At 35.9% G+C, this 21,055-nt stretch overlaps 3 protein-coding genes across 4 annotated transcripts; 2 read left to right on the top strand and 1 right to left on the bottom strand.

Moving 5' to 3' along the window:
- Window positions 1-336: 336 nt before the first annotated feature.
- Window positions 337-3,845, bottom strand: LOC306863310 (N-acetylglucosamine-1-phosphotransferase subunit gamma-like). 2 transcript variants are annotated; one of them, XM_079406560.1, is made up of 10 exons: window positions 3,484-3,845; window positions 3,243-3,297; window positions 3,041-3,163; window positions 2,226-2,309; window positions 2,055-2,148; window positions 1,793-1,907; window positions 1,604-1,686; window positions 1,406-1,528; window positions 759-840; window positions 337-566 (listed from the first exon to the last, which is right to left on the bottom strand). In XM_079406560.1, the coding sequence occupies exons 1-10, from the start codon at window positions 3,527-3,529 to the stop codon at window positions 484-486; spliced, it is 888 nt and encodes a 295-aa protein (XP_079262686.1). In that variant the 5' UTR covers window positions 3,530-3,845; the 3' UTR covers window positions 337-483. The 2 variants fall into 2 exon arrangements, with proteins under 2 accessions (XP_079262686.1, XP_079262685.1); XM_079406559.1 differs by having other exon boundaries at window positions 3,243-3,318; window positions 3,484-3,666.
- A 41-nt stretch (window positions 3,846-3,886) lies between these two features.
- On the top strand, window positions 3,887-7,884 carry LOC306863309 (18S rRNA aminocarboxypropyltransferase-like). The gene is made up of 6 exons (XM_079406558.1): window positions 3,887-4,387; window positions 4,560-4,767; window positions 6,224-6,417; window positions 6,939-7,106; window positions 7,212-7,266; window positions 7,376-7,884. The coding sequence occupies exons 1-6, from the start codon at window positions 4,267-4,269 to the stop codon at window positions 7,479-7,481; spliced, it is 852 nt and encodes a 283-aa protein (XP_079262684.1). The 5' UTR covers window positions 3,887-4,266; the 3' UTR covers window positions 7,482-7,884.
- A 1,751-nt stretch (window positions 7,885-9,635) lies between these two features.
- Window positions 9,636-20,393, top strand: LOC306863565 (3-phosphoinositide-dependent protein kinase 1-like). Its single transcript, XM_079406981.1, has 14 exons — window positions 9,636-9,763; window positions 12,002-12,196; window positions 12,289-12,331; window positions 12,435-12,572; window positions 15,028-15,172; window positions 15,278-15,375; window positions 15,497-15,572; window positions 15,797-15,865; window positions 16,890-16,986; window positions 17,069-17,242; window positions 17,321-17,550; window positions 17,634-17,691; window positions 18,693-18,845; window positions 18,929-20,393. The coding sequence occupies exons 1-14, from the start codon at window positions 9,740-9,742 to the stop codon at window positions 19,040-19,042; spliced, it is 1,614 nt and encodes a 537-aa protein (XP_079263107.1). The 5' UTR covers window positions 9,636-9,739; the 3' UTR covers window positions 19,043-20,393.
- The last annotated feature ends 662 nt before the right edge of the window (window positions 20,394-21,055 follow it).

Below are 21,055 nucleotides of genomic sequence, written 5' to 3'. Positions count from 1 at the left end.
AATACACTCACCATTGGTTGAGCCAACGTTGTTCAGGGGTTGTTCATGCATTTTGTTCTGTGTAAACATGTGCTAGTCAGTTGTTTTTGACACTTGTGCTTGTGTCTTTTTTAGCGTCTCGCACATGAAACTGTATTCTAAAGATGCAATGCCTAAGTTGCAAAAAGTAAAACTTGTAAGACGACATGTCTAGATGCAAAAACACATTCTGTGTGAATGGCCCCTCAGGCTGGTCTTGATGTTCAAACAGTGAAGCACAATGTTTTCATAGCACCACAGAGACAGTTTTTACGCACAAAATGACATCACCTTTAAGAATTGATAGCACAACACTTTCATTGTCATGTCATAAAAACTTTATTTTTCATAATACATTTTCAACTTAATCAAGTCAAATATTTAACATCATAAAATACCATTATCTCACAGTAGCATTTTTTTCCTGAATGATTAGCTGTATGTTTTGTGATCCTGCTGGACATGTTAGTTTTGATCAGCGATAAAGCCGGTGTCGCCGCGGAGGTGCTGGTCCTGGAAGGGCGAGGGACCCTGATCCCGTGTCTTGTCTGAAAGAGCAGGAACAATTTAGTTGGTGCACTTAACCTGTTTGAGCACCAGTAATGCACCGTAAGGTCATCAATAAACTTCTTATTGTGAAATGTTTAGTTTTTTATATATATAAAGAAATGATTTGAAACATTCAGTCATTTTAAGTGACTTAAGTGATTCATTAGATGAGATGTGTATGCATGTCTCACCTGTTGTCGTCTGGTAGGAGATGTTATGTTGTGTTAGGAGTGATTGCAACCGCTCTATCTCTGCTCGCTGCTTTTCAAAATCCTGTGGAAAAAAAACAAAAAGACGTTGAATTCACAAGCAAATCTAAAGCTGAGCACATCGCATGTAAAATATTTAGACCTAAATTTAAGAATATATTTGGATACATTTTGAAATATAAAATTTTGCATTAAAAATGTCCATTTATTTTTTTATTACACGGTTAACATAAACTAATAAACAAAATGTGATGCATATTTGTCATTCATACATGAATGAAACATCCAATTTGTTCCAAACATTATAACTGAATATTGCTTGTTCCACAGTAAGCCACATTTAACTAAATATATTTTTGACAAAGAACTGATTCGAAGCAATGTGAATAAATGCAATTAAAAAATATGATGAAATAAAATTAAATAAATGCAAATAGTTAATAATAAGCTATTTCATGATTTTTCTGATTGCTTGAGGTGAGTGCTACCGGTTTCATGTTTGTATGACTGACAAATATTCATCACATTACGTTTATTAGTCTGTTTAAAACTTTGAAATCCAAATGGATGGACATGTTATATGCAATACATAAATCTTAAATTTAGGACTAAATATTAGTCTGTCTGACCTGTGTGCACTGCTCCAGACTCTGATGTGTGAGAGACATCGTGCTCTCCTCTGCTTTCGGCTGTTGAGCTTTTCTCAGGAAACCAGCCTCTTCAAACAGCTCCTTCAGCAGCGTATTATAACCCTGAACACACACAAACGTCTATTATTATGATATTCTCAGATGCATGAAGATTATAACATTGTGTTTGTGTGTCACCTGTTCTGTGATGAGATCTTCATATCGAGCTTGAGCAATTTCATCCCACTCCTTCTGCAACGCCTCACTTAAAACCGGATACACTGAAACACAAGTGAACAATCAGACATGGTTTATTGTAGATAGGTGTTAAACTAACAAGTGGGTTCGTATTTTTTATTTTTTTTTAATCACATGACATTAACTCACCCAAGAGGGAGTGTGAATGGCAAACTAATGGCGTCTCAAATATCAGTGAATAAACACACGTCTGAGGCTCTGAAACACTCGTTAGTTTACTGCTATTCCCACAGACCAGGAGAACCTTGAATATAGACATAACATCTCAACATACATCACATGTCACCATTTAATGGCAGAAAATATGCATACAGATACAGCTACATTCAAAACTTATCCATAAACTCACATTACAGTTAACACGAAGACAGTATGTTTATGTAATACAGACCTTGGTCTGTCTGTTCTTGTTTCCGCATGAATCTCCTTCTCGCATCCACATGCCAGTAAACGTGTTATTCTGAATCTCCCATTCCTGCCAAATACTACACATGCACATATAGATTTCACATATGCAGTTTTAAGCTAAACTAAATAGAAGAAAGCATAATTAAAACTTTACCCTAGTATACCGCTGTATGCATTCCATCTGAAGCTCTGTTCATGCTGAGTCACATTATGAAATGGACAAAATACGTATTTGTATCTAAAAAAGCCAAGAAAAAATCAGTTTCTTTTATTTGCACACAATTACTTTTATGGAAGCTGGTTTCTGCCATCGGATTAAAAAAAAAAAGATAATTGAAAAAATTTCACAATTTTGAAAAAATAAAATAAATAAATCAGAATAAATCAGAATTGTGAGATAAAAAGTACTTTTTTTGATCAAATGGCAGAAACAAGCTTCTATACATATTCTTTCATGACAAAGTAAAAAAACAAAGCCATAATGCAATCAACATTGTTGATCCTGTATAGCTCAGACACGGGCTAGTTGCCACGCTTCACTTCAGTAAATATGGTGAACATTTCCACAATAATTGCAGGACAAAAAAAAAAGTTTTGCTCTTTAGCTGGGCATATTGTCACAACAGAAACTTCCTGTAAAATTTAATTAGTAAAACAAATATGAAATGCAAAATAAATCATGAAACCGTAACAAAAAGTATCTGTTTTGACCAACAAATATGGTAATGAACAAATTGTGTGAATTTTTACATTTTAATTTTACATTTAAAACACACGTGACAACTTGAAAACAAACATTAATGTATTTAAACCTCATAGTTACTGAGATACTGCCTCTGTGACAACTAGCCCCAGTCTCTCCTATATGCAAGTGAACATAAGTTTAGAATAAAGGCATTTATTTTGAGGATATATGCTTATTAAATCTGGCTTTTCGATGGTTTTTAAAGTTGTGCCGATATTACTGACGTGTCTTGAATGTAGTTGTAGCACTTCCCTGCCAGTCTGTGCAGATGTGGAGGTCCAGACACTGGAGACGGGCTGATCTTCGCCTGCAGTCGATTATTCTGAGACACAAGCTGATTATTCAGCCTGAAAATACAAAGTGAGAAGAATATGAAGATTCAGAGTCTGTTGTATGAACACATCTTATATTTGCTGGACACCTCACCCAAAAGTATTAGGTTCCTCCACTATCTTCATCTTCCCTCCTGATGTGACAGCCACTGAAACACCACAAAGGGATACTGATATTATTATTATCAACCAAACCCCCTAAAAACAACACAAAACCTGTATGTAAAGCCTTAAAGAGGCTTTTGAGGACTTTCACATTGAGCAGTTTTAGTTCCGCATGCAACTGTATTGATCTAATAATGCAATAAAAACAAGTCTCCATCTATAACACTTACCCAGTGCTGTCAGATACAGGCACAGTTTTAAATATTCACACTCCATAACTCTTCAAATAGTGGGATTTGTGAGGAAAAACTACATTTCTTTCTTATCTCTGGTTATGTGACAGAACTGAAAACATTACCGATGGGAAGATGTTATGTTTAATGAACGTGTTGCTTGCGAAATGCATCAATTATTGAGAAAATATCTTACATTTAACACATATGCGACATAATCACATTTAATTGACCTAAACGTGTCCCGTTCGCGGTTTAATTTATACACAAAGACGATATATTCATTAAAACGTTCGTGAAAATCGGAGAGGCGGCGATAGCAGTAAACCAAAACATTATTATGCTGCATTTCCGGGTGTAATTCTGTCTAAAATAAAAGTCCTTTTCCGTTTTTTTACTTAATTCGATAATTATGTGACTGCTTTGTATAACTGGTTCATAATTTTGTGTTTAAAATTTACATTTCTATCCTATGACCTAAACTAAAGCAAAATGATTTTTTTATTAATATTATTAAAAATACATTAGCGTCTTTTGTTTTACTAACAGCCATTTTTTATTACGTCACCGTGTTTTTGTCTCAACAGCGTGTCTGAATAAATCTTTAGGATTTGACCTAAAAGAATATAATCAATTAGAATTTATGCCTTGGTTTAGTGTAAAGTAGATGCATTACTGGTGTGCTGTAAGATGTAAGGTGGTTAAATAGGGCGTAAAACCATTACACACGCGTGAAAGTCAAAGTTGTTCCTAAAAACAAAAGTAAGGTGGGTTTCAGACATGGGACGTAAAAAACAGGGTAAATGTGAGCGACCGGTTCACAAGGGCAAAGACACACGGCACAGGATGAAGGGGAAATCATTAGAAACTTTCACAGAGGAGATGCATGAGGCTCTGCAAGGTCTGTGATAGATAGGTCATATGGATGAATGTAGAGGAAATGTAATCTTTTTTTAAACATATGAGTTTAGGTTCATGTCATAAAGTGAATTACTCTCAATTGTTTTTTGTAATAAAGCTTGACAGATATGAGTTATGCATAATGAAGTTGTGTGTGTGTGTGTGTGTTTCAGCCAGTGAGAATGCGGATTCAGAGGCCGCAGGGGGTGTGAAGTTGCCCTGTCAGCTGGCCATGTGGGATCTGGGTCACTGTGACCCGAAACGGTGTACAGGACGGAAGCTGGCCAGGAAAGGTTTTGTGCGCTGCCTGCGACTCAACCAGCGCTTCAATGGCCTGATACTCAGCCCGATGGGAACCAAATACGTTACACCTGCAGACAGGTGGGCCACAGGAAGCATTTTCACAAAATCATTATTTGTTCATTCACACTTAACATACACAGACAAACAAGCATCAATATATAATCTATCTAACATCTCAGAGGTCTAAAATTATTACATCTCTAATTTTATAGTAATGCTCAATAGCGAATCTCATCCCAACATTTATGTACACTACCGTTCAGAAGGCTTTTTATAAAAATCTTACTATTTTCAGTCAGCAAGGATGGATTAAATTCACCAAAAGTGACAGAAAAGGTACAATTTCAAGTAAAAAAGAAAAATGTAATTTGATAATAAATGCTGGTCTTTTGAACTTTCTATTCATCAAAGAATCCGTTTACAATATCAATACTAATACAAAATATTTCTTGAGCATTTCTGATTTCTGAAGGATCATGTGACACTGAAGACTGGAGTAATGATGCTGAAAATACAGCTTTGCATCTTACATTTTAAAGTGCCCCTATTATGGGTTATAAAAGGCTCATATTTTGGTTTTGGGAGTCCCCAACAACAGGTTGACAGGCATGCAATGTCAAAAAAACACTTTCATTGTCTTATAATATGCATTTAGTTTTACCTTATTTGCTCATTGACACCCAAACGATTCGTTTAACAATTTATTTTTCCAAACCCCTCCTTTGCGTGATGCTAATATGCGGTGATTGGTCTAATTTCCATTGCATCATGCCTGCAATGCCTGATAAAGCCAGTAGCCCCTCACTGCAGAACAAAGATCCAGGGGGCGGGGTTGTATCCACATCTAGGGGGTGGAGATGGGTAGGTTTAGGTCTGTGGGAGGAGTTGGATCTAGATCCAACTAGGCCCCCTGGATCTTGTGTTCTGCAGTGAGGACCATCTCGATAAAGCAGTGTTTGTGAGCACAGTGCTGCTTTGTGTACAGCATTACCGGGGGAAACCGCTATTTTTACCGCTCTAAAAGCAGCACCTAGTGGCAAAGAATGAATATGCATTTTCATTCAGACCAACAGGAAAAGACCAACAAGTGGGCGGGCAATATGCTAATGTTTCATGTCGACTTCAACATGAAGGCTTGGAATTCGTTTTAAAAACGACTCCTTTCAATGATTCAGAGTCGACTCTTTCTTTTGAGAGACAATAACTTTATACACGGTGCACTTTTAGATTTAAAACTTTGCAGGATGTTTTTATTCACTTAGAGCTGTGTTACACACTGCATGAAAGGTCATTTTCAAAAATCCATAATAGGGGCACTAATAGGGGCACTTTAAAGTATATTCAGATAGAAAATTGTAATAATATTTCATATTTTTACAGTATTTTTGATCAAATTAATACAGCCTGGTAAACAGAAGAGACGTCTTTCACAAACATTAAGAAATCTTATGGACCCCTAAACTTTTGGTAGTGTAGATAAAAATGAAAAAACATTTGTCTCAGTATTTAATTTTATAATATTCTTAATTTGTAGGGCGATTGTGGCACAGGGTGGTCTAGCCGTGATTGACTGTTCATGGGCGCGACTCGAAGACACGCCTTTCAGCAAAATGATTGGCTCACATCCGAGGCTTTTGCCGTATTTGGTCGCAGCAAATCCTGTAAACTACGGAAAGCCGTGCAAGCTGTCCTGCGTCGAGGCTTATGCCGCCACCTTCTGCATTGTGGGTAAGCAGCTCCCAGCTATAGATTTCTATATCGCTGCTATCCTGTCTTATGGGTTTTGTAAGTCTGTATGCTATTTTTTCAACTTTCTATTTATCAAAGAATCCTTAAAAGATTTCACTTCTTTCACAAAAATATCAAACTGTTTTTAACATTGATAATAATCAGAAATGTTTCTTGAGCAAATCAGCATATTAGAGTGATTTCTGAAGGATCATCTGGAGTAATGATGCTGAAAATTCAGCTTTGATCACAGAAATAAATTACATTTTCAAATATATTCACAAAAAAAACAGTTGTTTGACATTATAATAATATTTGACAATATTACTGTTTTAACTGTATTTTTGATCAAATGTTTAGCCGTGGTGACTATAAGAGATTTCTTTTAAAAACATTTTAAAAATCTTACCGACCCAAAATGTTTTAATGGTAGTGCAGTTAAATGACAGCAATTGAGATTAAATAGTGCAAATTTGCTAGATGTTGACATGTGAATGTGTTTCTCTGTGATGATGCATCAGGATTTCGTGACCTTGCTGTACTCCTCCTGGGGAAGTTTAAGTGGGGCTTGGGATTTTTGGAGCTAAATAAGACTCTTCTAGAGCGTTACGCTTCCAGCCAATCAGAAGAGGAACTACTGACTGTGGAGAAAGAGTATCTCAGTGCCGCCCCTCAGGAAGAGGATTTAGGTACGGTTTGATGATTTAAAATAGTCAAATGTACTGTAAGTGTTTTGGAAATATTAACTTTGATGTTTTTTCTATGTGTGTGTGTTTATTTCAAAATTTGTCCAGATCCTTTCGATGTGGACTCAGGAAGAGAATTTTTTAATCTCAACAGACCAGTCCAGTGAGACTTTTCCTTATTCTGTTATAAATTTATGTTTGAATGTTAAAATATTTAATTTGCATTAAAATGAGAGTCAGCTGAAGTAACCCATGTGTGTTTGTACACTCAGGGCTGAGGACGATGACAGTGACGAGACATCAGAGGAGGAAGATGATGGTGAGGAGGAAGTACAGAAGAGTAAAGAGGAAGATGATGGAAGAGATGAGGAGTCTTGAGTTGTGTAATCTCAAAATGTAACATTTGGGGAAGAAGGATGTTCAGTCACTGATTTAGTAACACTGACCTTCACTTGACATGAGCAAACTTCTGTTTTCTGCGTGTTTGCAGATATGGAACTAGTAAGTTAACAAAACCAGAGTAATCAGGTGCTGTAGTCATGTTTTCAAAAAGCAAATTCCCCAAAGACGCTTTATAATGTGCAAAATGTACTATTTGTTCACGAGAAGAATCTTCTCAAAATGTTATAACATTTATTATTGCAAAAAAAATTTGACTTCTTTATAAGCAGAAGAAAATGTTTAAATAAATATTAAATGGCATTTGCTGCATTTGAGTGTGGTTTACAAGCTGTTTTACAAATTGGAGTGCCGCATTAAATCCAGTCTGCATATTTTATTTATTTGCATGTATATCTATTGGGGCTGATTACCACATGCATACATTATTGTATATACTACTCTAAGGCAAGGATTTTCAATATTTTAGACCCAAATATGATCATCCCTGAGGGACCCCATCCTAAAATTAAATAGACAGCTATATATTTTCATGTATATAGGCCCAATTTATATTGTGAAAATTTGTATTATACATATGTTTAAAATATATTTAGTATTAAATATTTTAATAATTTTCTACTAACTATAACTTATTATTTATATTATATTTAAATTGATAAAATTTAGATTTTATTCATTTATTTTATTTTGAAACAATTTAGTTTAATTTTATATAATAAAATGTAATTTTATTTATATTATTATGTTCATTAATGTTTGTTATTTATATAATGTGTATTTTTATTTTTTTCATTTTAATTCTATTTGTTTATTTATTCACATTTTTAACACCGTTTTCTCTCTATATTTTCCCTAGACTTCCCGGAAAATCATGACATTACCATGGTTTATTTTATGTTGTGTTATGGGAATGTTATAGCAATTCAAATGTGGGCACACTGTTAAAAAAAGAAAAAAGAAAAGAAAAGTTGAGCCAAAATTTTAAGGCAACCAGCTTCAGCAGATTTTTGAGTTCTCTCAGCTTATTTTTGTAGGAAATTCTCAACTTTTTGTTGTATAAACGTACAACAAAACGTACAACGTCGACTATCCCATAGACATATAAAACCATATGATTTCTTGATTTTGATACTTTATTTGAATGAATTATTATTGCATAATTGCTATTATGTATGTATTTTAAGTCATTTTAAAAGCTATTGTTCACTTACATCTATTTTTATTACCACAAAAAAATTAATTATAATTATAGGGCCCTATGAAATTAGTTTTATTTCCAAATTCTTTTTTTTTCCATTTTTGTTTTAAGAGTTGAATTAAATTTTATGAATCAAAAATCCTGTTAAATTAATTGATTTTTACAGTTTTATCTGTACCAAATTTTCCAGTATTTTCCGGATTCCATTTGAATGGTTCCATTAAATTTTAATAATCAAAAGCATCTTCAATTAATTATTTTTTTTCGCAAATACTGCACATTTACATTTTTCACCTAAATAAATTCTGGTAAATAATATTTCTGGTAAATTCTCCTTTAAAAAGTGTTTTTTTGATTATATAATTGTATTATTAGTCGACTAGAACACGTGGATATGTTGTCATTCTCGCACTATAATACTGAACTTTGATTTCAGTGATTATGAGATGGACACTTGCTTCTTGCACTCTGTTGCACTTTACTTTTGCTTTAAAAAAAGGATTTCATAGAAATTTGGATTTCATAAAATATTCTTAAGTAAAATTGTTGAGTTTTTTGTGGGAAATTAATCGATTAGATTAATCGATTAATTAGTCGATAGATTAATTGAAATAAAAATATTTATTCGTCGTTAGTGGCAGATTAAAACTAAAAAAATTTATTAAAACTAAAAAAATATTTATGAGTCGTTAGTGGCAGACCTATATGTAATTATGCATAATTTATTGTTATAATAATAAGTAGGCCTACTTGTTGTAACGTGCAACAAAGAGACCTTAAAATAAAGCGTTACCTTATTTTGTAATTAAATCAGGCCTGCTTAATTTGGTTGCACTGAAAGTGGGTGATCATCGTCACATAGAGCCGTGGATTTCTGGGGATTCGCCGTTTGGGGGCGCGCGGTATTTTTTCTCGACTGCGGTAATGTTGTTGTGGCGTGACGTCACAGCCGTGAAGCGAAGGCGCAGAGAGGGCGGCCATGACTCCAGTCTCCACAATTATTTAATCCCAAATAAATTACCCACGGAAAACTTCCATGGCAAGAGCCACGAGTCAGATCGTGAGTACCGCCAGCGTCTGGGGAACACGGGTTCGAAGCCGCCTCGCGCCGCGTCGCGCGCGCTGCTTGTAACGACATTTTTTAGGGGGGTGGCGCGACCCCAGGCTTTAGCTTAGCATTTTAGCTTCATTAGCCCGCTAGTCCCCAAAACAAGCGCAAGTCTATTAACCAGGAAGTGTCAACTTTTGTTTCATATCGTAATTTATACAGGGATTTCTGAATGAATTATTAGGCTCGATGTCGATATTTTTAAAAGAACAGTGTGGGAAAAAGCTCATATTGTTGTGTATTAGCTCTGCGAGCTAATTCTGTCAACAAATGAAGTTGCTTGTTTTCTTAGCCGTTAGCCTGACCGCTAACTCACGACATATGCGTTTGGTTCTGCTTGTCTTAAACCTGCTGTAAATGTACTCGAATCATTTCTGTCTCCGAGAATTAATTAAATTAACGTCCAGGGCTTGTTCTTGAGTCTCTGGCGAACTAAAACGCGTTTTTTTGAGTCGGTAAGTAACCGCATCTAGCACAAGTCGCCTCAGGTTATTTTGCCTCATTTGCGTCTCTGTTTGCTATCAGTTTGTCATTATAATCTATAATCAAAGGAATATTAGCAGTGTTATATAATATGTAGAAGTTTATTAATATGCCCGTGTTATCATTTATTTATTTAAACGTGTTATTTCTATTGAAATAAACCGATTCAGAGTTGCGGCCTATAAAGCGGCTTAGAGATTTGTAAGGTTTCACCTTCTCAGGTGCTTTTGACAGTTGATTGTTACCATGTATAACGTTATATAGATTACTATACTCAGAGAAAACCCTTATGAATATGATTAGTGAATTATCAGGCTCATTGGTGGTCATTTTGAGGCACATCATATTTAACTGTGTATGTGGCTGGTATAGATTTATCAAGATGTAAACATGCTTTGATCTTGTAAAGTAACTTTGGTCTGTTATTTCTGTAATTATCAATATTGCATGAGCCTCAGTGAGTGTTATGAATTCATATTGTGTTGCATAGGTTGCAAAGAGGAGGTAAGGGGGTGATTATTGCTGGAGGTTTGACTAAAGTTCTTGTTGACATGTGACTCATGTTTTATAGACGTGTTTTGAAAGTGTTATTGTAGGAAAGCTGATTACGAATAATGTGGGCTGTAGTGATTATTACATCCAGCAGTGTGAGAGAAAGACCTTGCATATGGATTTGCAGTATGTATTAGTTCCGTTTTTAAGAATTTTACTATTATGTCCAGTGTAGTTTAAGCAGAGACACACATTTAAGTTGTTTAAAATAATAATATATTGTGATCGCTGTGTTTGGATGCTCTTGAACTAAAACTCTACAGTCAGGCTGAGACTGTTTTCATTTATCAAAAGCTTTAAGAGTAATCATTTGTGTTCTGAATGAGACTAGAATTGTTAATTATCAATATCTAGAGTGTTGATACATAAACCATATGCTCTTGTCCTGCTTAAATTAGGCGGTTTGCTGTTAAATCTGAGTACACATACAAGCATTACATCAAGTTTAATATAATTTTTAATACTGTAAAGCGAGTAGTTTATAGATTTTGTGTGTTCTACATATTCTACGAACTGTTAACGTTGAATTATTTTTTTACATTTTTTATTTTGAAGCATTTAAGTATTATATAATTTTAACATTTAATTCTGTGCTACATATTTCAATATTTAAAAAAAACTTTAGCATTTCATATTATTTTGTCTTGTTTGTTAAATATTTTAAAGCAAAATTAATATAGTTTATAGAATGAATATATATTGACTTTAACATTTTATATAATTAGAATTCAAATTTTATATATATAATTTTATTATTTATATTTTAAAGCAAACTTAATGTAGTTTATAGAATGTGAATATATTTAATTTTTAGCATTTGTACAGTTAATATACATAGCTTTAAAATGCGTCAATATTTAAAAAAATTAAATATTTTTAGCATTTTTTATAATTTTTGTATTTTTATATTTTAGAGAAATTAATGTGGTTTAAAGAATATTTATATATTAAGCTTTTAGCATTTAATATAATTTAATGTATCTATTCTATAAACTAAAATATTGAAATATTTAGAAATTGATAAAATAATTATAATTTAAATATATAAAAAAACGCTAAAGTTTGAACTGTCGAAGTATGTAGTAATTTCATCAAAGGCAGAAGTTGAGTAATGTGAGAAGTACATTGACTTGGTCTCTGTCTCTCTCTCATCAGTATGATGTTGCATCCCTCCACTCCTCTGTTCTCATCTCCTGTCCATCCATGGTAAGAGGCCAGCAGGACACGCCCCGTCTCCACGGCAACAGCATGGAGGGACAGGCACCACCCCCCCAGCCCACCCAGCCTCGCAAGAAGAGACCTGAGGATTTCCGCTTCGGCAAAATATTGGGAGAAGGCTCTTTTTCAACCGTATGACACGCACACATCAATGCACATCTGATGTACCTCCACTGGTATTGCTCATTTAATGTACTAACATTTGCTATCTTTGCTACTTACAGGTTGTCTTAGCAAAGGAGCACTCGACGGGGAAGGAATATGCAAGTAAGTCATTATACCATCAGCCATTAGGTTTATCTGTATTACTTTTGACATGAACTACTAGATGTGAGCCTGTACTGAAGTGTTGTTGCATGTGTTTCAACAGTTAAGATCCTGGAAAAGCGCCACATAATGAAGGAGAACAAAGCGCAATATGTCAAGAGAGAACGAGACCTCATGTCACACCTGGATCATCCGTTCTTCGTCAAGCTCTACTTTACTTTTCAGGATGAAGAGAAGCTGTGTATCCTTCACATAACTAGTGGTTTAGCAATATAGATTTCCAGTGATCAGAGCACAACAGGGTGGCCATCATATTTACCTGAAAATTTGTTAAACCATTTAAATACGTATATTTTTATTGTGTAATATATTTTAGGGCTGCATGATAAATTGTATTTTAATCATGATTTCTGATTCTATTGATATATTAAGCATAATCATTTGTGATATTTGCCTCCTGGTTATTTATCCTGAAAAAGTTTGTTTAATTTGGCATTCTCTTGCGTTGTGAACAAGCCTCCACAAGCTTTCATGGTTGCTGTTGCCAGATTTCAAGAGGGTAAATCCCCCGATCAGGATTTATTTTTTTATAAAGTGATATATTTTCTTCCCTACCTGGCAATCATGTGCATTCACTCTCTCTACATTACGGAAAAAGCCCGTAAAAATAAAATATATTTATATTTATAAAATATTCTATGACATCTTATTTTGCACTAAAATATACAAAAAGAAAAATAATAATTATCTGAAAATGTTGAGGTGTTGTATAAAACAAGACTATATGTGTACTAGGTCTGTGCGATAAATCGAATCGCGATTTGAGATGTTGCGATTTGCTAATCGCAAAGCCTGTGATGTGGACGCGATATTACTCTGTTCTAGAGCATATGCATGACTGCCAGCCTTTTGTGACAGTCTTACTAACCAATAGAGTGAGCGCACCTCCGTTCTCACTGATCAGCACTGCTCTAGCCAACTGTGTAAACGCCCACCATTTAAAAAGGGTCAGATTGAAAGTTAGGCAAATTAAAACTAAAGAAAAACTTCAGCTTCGAAATGACAGACGACGAACAAACAAGATAATTTGCAAGAGCTGCGTCACAACGCATATCAAGAGCTCCCTTATCGGTTCTGCTTTCAGTACTGGAGAATAAAAGATGCATCTTTATTTAGATGTTTAGGCTACATGAACGTCATCTTGCACATTTTATCTCCCCAACAGATTAATTTGAAATAAGTTTATAATGCATGTTCACTAATTCAGAAGACCGCACACAGCCTGTGTCTCTTCTACTCGCTCCGCCCCATGCTGCGCGTCTCATGGACGAGCCGTCTACACTTGCCACACACACGCAGCCTGTCTCGTAATGCTCTTTTATACTCACGCTTTCGCACCCGGTTCTTCCGGGAAGTCGTGGCCTAATGGTTAGAGTGTCGGACTCGTAATCCAAAGGTTGCGGGTTCGAGTCTCGGGCCGGCAGGGATTGTAGGTGGGGGGAGTGAATGTCCAGCGCTCTCTCCACCCTCAATACCACGACTGAGGTGCCCTTGAGCAAGACACTGAACCCCCAACTGCTCCCCAGGCGCCGCAGCATTGGCTGCCCACTGCTCCGGGTGTGTGTTCACGGTGTGTGTGTGTGTGTTCACTGCTGTGTGTGTGCACGTTGGATGGGTCAAATGCAGAGCACGAATTCCGAGTATTGGTCACCATACTTGGCAGTATGTCACTTATTCTCCGCAAGTCTCTCACGAGCACATCTGGCAATATGGACGAGGCCTGACGCACGAGCGCAACCTGTCAACTCGCTCCTGGCTCCGTGTTTAAAACGAATGTAAAGTAAGTCTAACTGCTTGCCACTTTCACTTGGATGAAATTAAACATTCAGCACATTTCCCACTTGTTCTAAAAATCGTGAATACTTAAAAATTAATAAATCAGCCCGTGTAACATGTAATACTTTAATAATTGACTAAAGAAATAGTTCTTTATTTATAAAAAAATAAACAAATCTTTCCTGTGAAATTCAGTAATCCTGGAAAAGTAGTAATACCATTATAATCTTCCCTGCAGAAAAGAAAAAACAGTAGAACCCCTCCCAAAACACAATAGAAAATGTAATGGATTTAAGGGTTATAATGGGAATTGTATTGGTTTTAATGTAAACTATAATGGTGTCTACTGGTATTTGATGCATTCTATTGGTGGGATGTAATCTAGCAGATGGCAACCAATACAACATCAGTAATTCCTATTGGAATAATGCCCAAAACAAAAAACTATTTTGTAATTGTTTTTATGGAAGCTATAAGAATTTCTGTGATGGTTTCTATTGTTTTGTTTTTCAGCAGGGTAACGATACTCATACTGTGCTGCACATTATTGTCAATATTGAGCTGATGCTTGACTTTGCAAATTTAAATAATTTTGTTCGCAATATCTGTCAAACAAATCAAATTATATCTGTCAAACAAATTAGATATTTTCCCCAAATCGCACAGCCCTAATATATGTTGTGAAGACTACCAGTAGATTTTTTTTAACTGTCACAGACTGACTGGCACTACTTTCAATGGCATTAATCTCGCAATTTTGACCAGTTGATTGGCTTGTCTGATATTGATAAATTACTACACAAGACCTGTCTAATGTCAACACTTCATTTAATTGAATGCTTTCCTGAATACACTGTCAGATTTTGGATTGAGCTACGCTAAAAATGGCGAACTGCTGAAATACATTCGAAAAATAGGCTCGTTTGACGAGACCTGCACGCGTTTCTACTCGGCTGAGATAGTTTGTGCTCTTGAGTACTTGCATCAGAAGGGCATCATCCACAGGTCAGTAGGTTTGTCTTCAAGGTGTCCGTAACAATCATTTTATTTGTTCCATTTTCTTTTTTTTTATTGCGTGACGTTGAGTTATGTGTTGTGTTTTTTTTACAGAGATCTGAAGCCAGAGAATATTCTGCTCAGTGAGGAGATGCACATTCAAATAACAGACTTTGGCACAGCCAAACAACTGTCCTCTGACAGCAAACAGGGTAAAACACACATACACTGCATAACAATCATCCTCTGACAGTGTAAACATTTATACAGAAGTATCCTCTTATGACAGTGCTTTTACTAAGTGATATTGTCATTCTGATGTCTTCCCTGCAGCAAGAGCAAACTCATTTGTTGGTACGGCTCAGTACGTCTCTCCTGAATTACTGACTGAGAAATCTGCCTGCAAGAGGTAAACATAGCTGATGAATATTTCATGGTGTGCAGTTGAAATGCTTTCATCGGTAATGAACCGGGCCTAATTCAGAGATGCTGTTTGTCGCTGTGTTTATTTAGTGGTTTTTCTTCTGAATGCAGGTGACATTTTGCGCAATAACTAAGCAAGACCAAGAACAGAGGTTTATTTGAGGGTTTGGCTGAAGATACTTATCCTAACCGTCTTATTTCTTGTTGCAGTTCGGATCTCTGGGCATTAGGCTGCATCATCTACCAGCTTGTTGCTGGTTTACCGCCATTCAGAGCTGGGTGAGTTCATTTTCAGACGTGTAAAACTGCTTTTTGGTTTAAACAAATATGTTTCTTATGGTGTGTTTACATAAGATGTATTCTTGTGTTCATAAACGACTAGATGAGCAGCAAAGAATTAAAGTTTCAATTTTATTGTGCTGGTAACACTCTTAATAAGATTAAATTTGTTTGTTAGTTAATGCCTTATGAACTATCAATGACTAACATTAATTCAGGTAAATGGTAATTCAATCCTTTTGTTCATTATTATTTTCATGATCGTGTTTAATTCAAGTGTCATTTCATTAATATAACTTACTGTTAATTATGTATGTAGTTAATAAATGCTTGTTTATTGTTGTTCATATTAGTCAATGCATTAATATTAACATTAACAAATTAAACAATGTTGTAAAGTATTTTATTAGTATGATAATGTTTTGTCAGAGTAGTCGCAGCATATAAACAAGTGTAAAGTTTAATGTTTGTAATGTTTTTAAAGAATACAGGAAAAATATTAGTATTGTGAAATATCAGTACAATTTAAATTTTCTATATGAATATAATTTATTACTGTGATCAAAGCTGAATTTTCAGCATCATTACTCCAGTCTTCAGTGTCACATGATCCTTAAGAAATCAATCTAATATGCTGATTTGCTGCTCAAGAAATATTATCATCAATGTAAATGCTTCTTCAAAGAAATGGCATTTATTCAAAACTTTTGAAACAAAACAATCAATTTATTGTTTTTGCTGAATAATGTATTTATTTAAAAAAAAATGACTCATCCCAAACTTTTACAGGAGTGTACATAAATACAGAGAAAAATGGCATCATATAGAGTAATAAAGAAACAGAACGTAGATGTTTTTAAATTGCAATATTTACAATGCATTTAGTCAGTTCAGAACACTTATTCACCTCACTAATTGACTAGTTGGTTATTGGATGACCATAATCCATCCCTAACATCTACTTGGTCCATGTGATGAAGTGTAAGCCTCCAGCCACTAATCATTTTCTTTTAATCCATTACAGGAATGAGTATCTAATATTTCAGAAGATTATAAAACTCGAGTACGAGTTTCCTGAGAAATTTTTCCCCAAAGCTAAGGACCTTGTGGAGCAACTTCTGGTCAGCCTTATTTAATCATAAATCTTTGTTTATTGTGTAGGTCTGGATCTGCTGTGCACTCATTGGTGTCTTGTTTTCACAGTCACTGGATCCGTACAAGCGGATCGGCTGTGAGGAGATGGGTGGCTACGGACCGCTAAAGTCCCACCCTTTCTTTGAGACAGTTGGCTGGGATGATATCCATCTGCAAACTCCACCCAAACTAACGGCGTATCTGCCTGCCATGTCTGAGGATGATGAGGACTGCTATGGAAACGTGAGTCAACAGAAAATATAAAATAAGAAAATATGAAATTGGGATTATTCTTGATTTCACTTTCTTGTTCATTTTCAGTATGATGATCTCCTGAGCCAGTTCAGTTGTATGCAGGTGGCACAGCCTGGTCACGCCCCTTTAGTTCCCTTCACAGGAGAGACAAGTCAACCTACATATAACCCCTCCCCTAGTGTGGATCAGTTTATACATATTCATGAGCTGGACAGTAATAGCATGGAGCTCGACCTACAATACAGCGAAGAGGAGAAACGCATCCTACTGGACAAGCAGAGTGCTGCAAACCCATGGTACACAAATACACAGTCTTTTTATGTGACTTTCTATTCTTATATGCTTTTTGTAAGCATTCCGTCCTTTTTGATTTTAACAGGCACCAGTTTGTGGAGAATAACCTCATCTTAAAAATGGGCCCAGTGGACAAACGCAAAGTGAGTCACTGTTGGTAATCGGTTTGTTTGTTTGTAAGAGAATGTAGTCAGCTAGATTTAGATCTAGTTCTTGAACAAATGACTCTTATGATTTGGTTCTTTTTAGTGAATCAAAACTACAAAGCATGACCAGTGTAGTCCAACCAATTCCCAAATTAATGACTCCTATGATTTGTTTTTTATTAGTTAAACAGAACAACCAGTGTAGTCCAACCAGTTCCTAAATTAATGACTCCTTTGATTCAGTTCTTTGTAGTTATCTAAACTATGCCTCCAGAGTATTCCATTCAATTCCCAAGTGAATGACTCTTTTTAGTAAATTGAAACCATACAGCACGACCATTGTAGTCCGATTCAATAACTCTTTATTCAGTTCTTTTTAGTGAATCAAATTCTGTAATGAATGACTCTTATGATTTGGTTCTTTTTAGTCAATCAAAGCAGTCAGTGTAGTCCGTTTAACTCTAGAATAAATCATTTATTTCTTTTAAGTGAATCAAAACTATACAGCAAACCAGTGTAGTCCATTCAGTTACTGATTCTTAAGATTTGGTTCCTTTTAATCAATTATGATCATCCTGAGTGGTTTTAGTGCTCTATTCAGTTCCTGACTCTTATGAATTTGAAGTGAAGTGACATACGGCCAAGTATGGTGACCCATACTCGGAATTCGTGCTCTGCATTTAACCCATCCAACGTGCACACACACACACACACACACACACACAGCAGTGAACACACACACACCATGAACACACACCCAGAGCAGTGAAAGTAAAGAGCTGAGCGTGTGTGAGCGTCGAACATTGTTTAGACTACACGACCAGTGTAGTCTAATTCCCAACTCTTATGAACTGACACTTTTTAGTCAATTGAATACTGTTGGAACACTATTGATCAATCAGCATCCAGGACCAGAACTATCAGTTTTATCAGCTTATTTTAGTAAACGAGTTTGTTTTTTATATTTCATAATGTTTTCCTTTTGTGTACATGTGTAGGGTCTGTTTGCGCGGCGGAGGCAGTTGTTATTGACTGAGGGTCCTCACTTGTACTATGTGGATCCGGTCAATAAAGTTCTGAAAGGGGAGATTCCATGGTCACCTGAACTACGGCCTGAAGCGAAGAACTTTAAAACTTTCTTTGTACACACGGTAACCGCAATCCCAATTATCTTGTCATACCATGTCTGGATGTTTTAAACCAGATGTTTAACGACCACGCTTTTTTCCCTTAGCCAAACCGGACGTACTATCTAATGGACCCAAGCGGTAATGCCGACAAATGGTGCAAGAAAATCCAGGAAGTTTGGAGGAAGATCTACCACAAACACCAGAGCCCCAGCCTATAGGACTACAGCGCTCCCCCCTTTAGCCACACCCCCACAGCCCTCCAACCAATCACAGAACAGGGACATGCCTCTGTAGAGATATCTCTCTCCAGCTATATATTGTCTTTCTGTCTCTTCATATATCAGTCCCGTCACTCCCAGACACCTTCTATGTTCGGATTCAGTTGTTTCGCGCCGAGGGTGAAGTCTTTACAACCAAAAGCAGCAAGGCCGTAGTCAGCATGTTGTGCAGGCAAGCCATAGAAAACCACACGTTTAGACGATTACGCAAGTCTTTCCATCAATTTCAAGCGATGCAGGTAACAAACACTCAAAATCGTGCAATCTCCACCTGTCTGTTGCAAAACAAGCGCACACTTTCTGTTCTTTTCTCGCTCGACGCTCACACACGCTCAGCTCTTTACTTTCAGATATCTAAATGGGAGTGTGTCGCTTTAGTCTGCGTTTAGAGTTAAGGCGGGTCCTTTTACCCTTATTGGCTGCAGTAGCTGGTCTTGCTGATTCCTATTGGAGGATGTGGTGTCGAACGTCTCCTCGGCATGTTCACGTTACCTTCAAATTGCACCGGGAGACGGCACCACACCGCCACAAAAGCCACATGGGTAATATGGTTTGAGAGGGTAATTCGTCGCCCTTTCTGCCCTGACTGAGTTTAGCTGTTTTCCTTTAAAGCGCTTGCATTGTGACGGTATGCGTTGCTGATTGGAGGCTTGTGACGGAGGGGCAATCTGATCGTGTGAGTGTGTGTTTGGCTCCTCTCATTTGGCCGTTTTTAACAGGAAGTCCGTGGAGTGAGTGAGATGACAGACTGAGTGTGTGCGTGCGTGTCTTCCTGATCGGTAACAGATGACTGTGATGTACAGTTGATGTAATATTGCAAATGGGAGGTGAGTAAAGAGGTGACTCTAGGATCCAGGTTTTGTATTTTTATTCTTGTATAAGGTTATTGGGCCGCTCCGTTCTGGCCTGGCTTCTGTGTTATTTAAATTCTAATATATGAAAGCATATTTGGATTGAAGTCATGTTCCAGGGCCTTGCTGTGTATGTATTGAATATGTAAAGCCTTTGAATGTGAAGAATTATTGTAAACTATCATATTTTACTGCTTTTGTTTTCTTACTATATCATATACATTTTCTATTTGCGCAGTGATTGGCTCATTTCTGATAATTTAATGCCTGTGTGCGCACGGCCCCACTTGTCTGTGTGTGTGTGTGCGCGAGTGTGTGTCTGTGTGTGTGTGATACGGGGTGTGTGTGGGGCCCTTGTAGGCAATGTGTGTATTCTTCTTGTCGGCCCTTTGTGCTCGGCAAAACCTAGAACTGAAATAAAGCATGTAGGGTTTTAGGCCAACAAACAGTCTCTGTTTTTCTCCATCTGTTTGAACAGTTCTCTTTTTATTTTGTAAAAATAGTATTTTTGTTATTTTAGAAGTTGTTTTCCCCTGACAGTCAAAAGAAAAATAATTTATTGCATAAATAAAAATGAAGCAATTTAAAAATATATATATATATATATTAATGTAATATTAAAACATTTTAAACAAATATACAAAATATATACATCTACACATACTTGCATATTTTGTTATGTGTTATTTACAAGTCAGATTCACAAATAGGGAAATCAATTAGACCCACTATAATTAAGATATGAATTTACCTCCCTCTAGTAAACATGGAATTTCACATTTGTTCACGCAGCCTTCCAATCCAATATATGTGACCATAAAACCAGTCATAGATTTATAAATAATAGGTAAGCTGAATAAATAAGATTTCCATTGATGTATGGTTTGTTAGGATATGACTATATTTGGCCGAGATGCAACTAAAAAAACAAAAATAAAGTCTTGAGAAAATCCCCAATAAAGTTGTCCAAATGAAGTTCTTAGCAATGCATATCACTAATCAAAAATTAAGTTTTGATACATTTATGGTAGGAAATTTACAAAATATCTTCATGGAACATGATCTTTACTTAATATCCTAATGATTTTTGGCATAAAAGGAA

This window comes from Barbus barbus, assembly GCF_936440315.1.
Source record: "Barbus barbus genome assembly, chromosome: 44".
NCBI classification, from domain to species: domain Eukaryota; kingdom Metazoa; phylum Chordata; class Actinopteri; order Cypriniformes; family Cyprinidae; genus Barbus; species Barbus barbus.
The sequence above is the reverse complement of the archived record's forward strand: the minus strand, read 5'-3'. Positions and strand labels throughout refer to the sequence as shown.